General features: G+C 31.8%; 1 protein-coding gene across 1 annotated transcript; it reads left to right on the top strand.

Moving 5' to 3' along the window:
* The first annotated feature begins 2,186 nt into the window (after positions 1-2,186).
* Positions 2,187-2,747, top strand: LOC139869205 (uncharacterized). Its single transcript, XM_071857525.1, has one exon. The coding sequence runs from the start codon at positions 2,187-2,189 to the stop codon at positions 2,745-2,747; it is 561 nt and encodes a 186-aa protein (XP_071713626.1).
* Positions 2,748-3,184: the final 437 nt, after the last annotated feature.

Genomic DNA, 3,184 nt, shown 5'->3' with positions numbered 1-3,184 from the left:
TTTTATATAATTCAGTTTTGATATTTTTCTCTACAACCTTTTTTAACAAAGTTTTTCCCCTTTAAAAACATTTTTTTTGTATTTCTTTTTCTACACTCAACTAACTATAGTTTCTATTAAAATGATATAATGATGATGTCATTATTAGGCTAATTCATTTGTTAAGAAAAAAAAAGGAAAAAAAATTCAAGCCCTTAAAGTGATGTCATTTATCTAATTAATGACTAATTAAATTAAATATACTTATTTATTTATTTCATGTTTTTTGAGGAAAAATTCACTCTCATTAATTATTATTATATTATTATTCAAATTCAAATATGAGTTCTCTTTACGAGATTAATTACGTTATATATGTTGTGAAATACACGTCTCAATAAAAAGGTTCTATTGTAGACTTTTATGACAAAGAAAATAGTAATTGTGATGAAAATTGGAAGATGATGGTGAGAGAATAAATGTAGTTCATTTATTCCGATCAAGTTAAGTACATCAATGTGTTTGTAAAAACAACGAGAAGTTTCTTAGTCGAAATCCGTCGGGTCATTAAACTAAATGACTTTAGCGTTAAAATTCACTTAATACTTAAAATATATCATTAAACTGTTTCATTTAAATAAACCCGTGGTTCCACGGATCATTTCACTAGTTAATTAACAAAGGTGTCAAATAATATTGATCTTATATGGTTTTATTATTTCATATCAAATTAGATGGGTTTGGTCTGTTGAATCTTGAAACAGATTATTATCTTTCTGGTTATATTAAACTCCTTGTGTAAAATATTATACTACTAACTGAAAACACATAGTTGTGTTCAACCAAAACCTTGTCATCCATAGTAAAGCGCGTTTGACCCAGGGGCGGTTTTATTTACGGGCAAGCGGGGGCAGCCGCTCCTAGTGGATTTGCAATTTTCAGTGTAAAAATTTTAGATTTTTCGACTTTGTCCCTGGTGGATTTTTTTTTTCGCCATAAAACCTTCAGATTTTGCCCCAAAACCTTCAGATTTTCTCCAAAAATTTCCAAATTTTACCTCAAAATCTTCAAATTTTGCCCCAAAACCTCCATAATTTGCCTAAAAACCTCCATTTTTTTGCCCCAAAACCTCCATTTTTTGCCCAAAAAATTGCTACGGTTTTAATTTTTTTTTGCCCCCAGTAAAAAAAAATTCTGGTACCGCCACTGATTTGAGCCTACTTGTTTGAATCATTGTTGAAGGATGTTATTGTGCCATGAGCGGGCGAATTTCTGTAGATTGAATATCAAGTGTATTTATTAGTGACAAATTTTGAAGTGATTAATGACAATTTTGAGCAAATCATACTTCCTCCTTCTCACATAAAGTGTCTCATAAATTATTATTAGATTTAAGATAGATATTATTTATATTAGATTTTTCTTTATATTCAATGTAATTTTAATTAAATTATTGTGTTAAATTAGAGAATTTAATGTTATTCATTAGGTACTTTTTGAAAGTGTATTTATTTTAAAATATATATTTATTTATATTTATATAGTAATATGAACAATCATTTTTTAGACGAAGTAAGTAAAAACAGTTATTATTGGGGGTTAATATATTAAAGTTTAATATTCAAATAAATTTAACAATTTACTTGAAATTTATGGGATCAATGAGAATGCGACAATCACTTGTTCTCACATAGTCAAAACTACTCAATCACATATGATTGACTTCCTTAGCCCTTAACCATAAGCCTTAAACTCTAAATCTTGAACCAACCCTAAACTCTAAACCTTAAACCTTATATCCAGGGTTTATGGTTTAGCAATTAGGGTTTATAAATAAGGGTAATTGGGGTTTAGAAATTAGGGTTTAGAAATTGAAGTTTAGGGTTTTGTTTTAGGGTTTAAATTGAGTTTTTAACACGAACAGTTTAAAGTTTAGGGTTTACAGTTTTGAAGACTAAACTCAAAACAAAACCCAAAACTCTAAATCGGGTTAAATTTAAAATAAATAAAAAGGTTTTGGAAAAAAAAGAATTTTTTTTTTTAAAAGTTATTTTTTTGAATTTTTTTCTTTTCACTCACAAGTGATTGTCGCGATCTGATTGGTAATTTAGATTTCGAGCAAATTGTTTGATACAAGAGATTACAACTCTTTTGTTAGAATAGATTTTGAAAACCTCGATATTCCTTTTACTAACTCTTTTGTTAGAATGGTGAATAATGGCGAAGACACACTTTTTTGGAAAGACATTTGGCTAGGTAATCAACCATTATGCACCAGGTTTCCAAGGTTATTCAGAATCGAAACGGATAAAGACGCTCGTGTTGCGGATAAAATTGTTGGGGATGGTGTAACTCGTGGGGTATCTTGGAGCTGGATTAGAAACATTACAGGTAGATTGCAAGCTGATGCGGTACAGAATGAAGAAGAGATCGATGTTTTTTTCGTTAACGTCGATGGGTGGAAATGGTCCGGTCAAAGTAACGGGTTATTTTCTACAAGTGTGCTCATTGATCTCATTAATGAAAAGGTCTCGGCTTTACAGTCTTCAGCAGCCCCTGCGCTTAGAAACAATCTAGTTCTGAAAAAAATTGAAGTGTTCGTTTGGCGGGTTCGAAAAAATAGGTTACCGGTTAGGGTCGAGTTAGACAAAAGAGGTATCGATCTTGGTTCAACTTGGTGCCCGGTGTGCGATAACGACATTGAAACTGTGGTACATTCTCTTTTCCATTGCTCTTTTGCTAACCAAATTTGGGCTCGTTTATTTTGATGGTGGGGTTTTTCGGCTCAACCGCAAATCTCACTTAACGATCTATTGGAAGGGTCTTCAGGTAACAATCCCATAGGTTCGAATCCAAAGATTTGGCAAACTTGTGTTTGGATAAGTGTTTATGCTATTTGGCAAAATAGAAACATTCTTCATTTTAAAAATTCAAAATGGACGGTGCCTATTGCCTTTCAAGATATACAAACACGGAGCTTCGAGTGGATCAATAATCGCCCAAGGAAGAAAAACATCGATTGGCTTAGTTGGATTTCCAAACCGAACTCTGTTGATGATCCGGGATAGCCGTGTTTTTCATTTTTTAGTTTAGTCGCTTTTGTAGCCTCTGTTGTAGTTAAAGCCTTCTCTCATAGGCGTAGCTAGTCCGTTTGTTTTCGTTTTGTTGTACAGTCGTCTAAGTTGTATTGATTTCGTTGATTGAA

The sequence above is a fragment of the Rutidosis leptorrhynchoides genome, chromosome 9 (assembly GCF_046630445.1).
Source record: "Rutidosis leptorrhynchoides isolate AG116_Rl617_1_P2 chromosome 9, CSIRO_AGI_Rlap_v1, whole genome shotgun sequence".
Lineage (NCBI taxonomy): Eukaryota > Viridiplantae > Streptophyta > Magnoliopsida > Asterales > Asteraceae > Rutidosis > Rutidosis leptorrhynchoides.
This window is presented reverse-complemented; position numbering and strand designations above follow the sequence as displayed.

Bases quoted from the DNA above. Each gene is read 5' to 3' on its own strand.
- LOC139869205 (XM_071857525.1), top strand. From the start codon at position 2,187: ATGGTGAATAATGGCGAAGACACACTTTTTTGGAAAGACATTTGGCTA.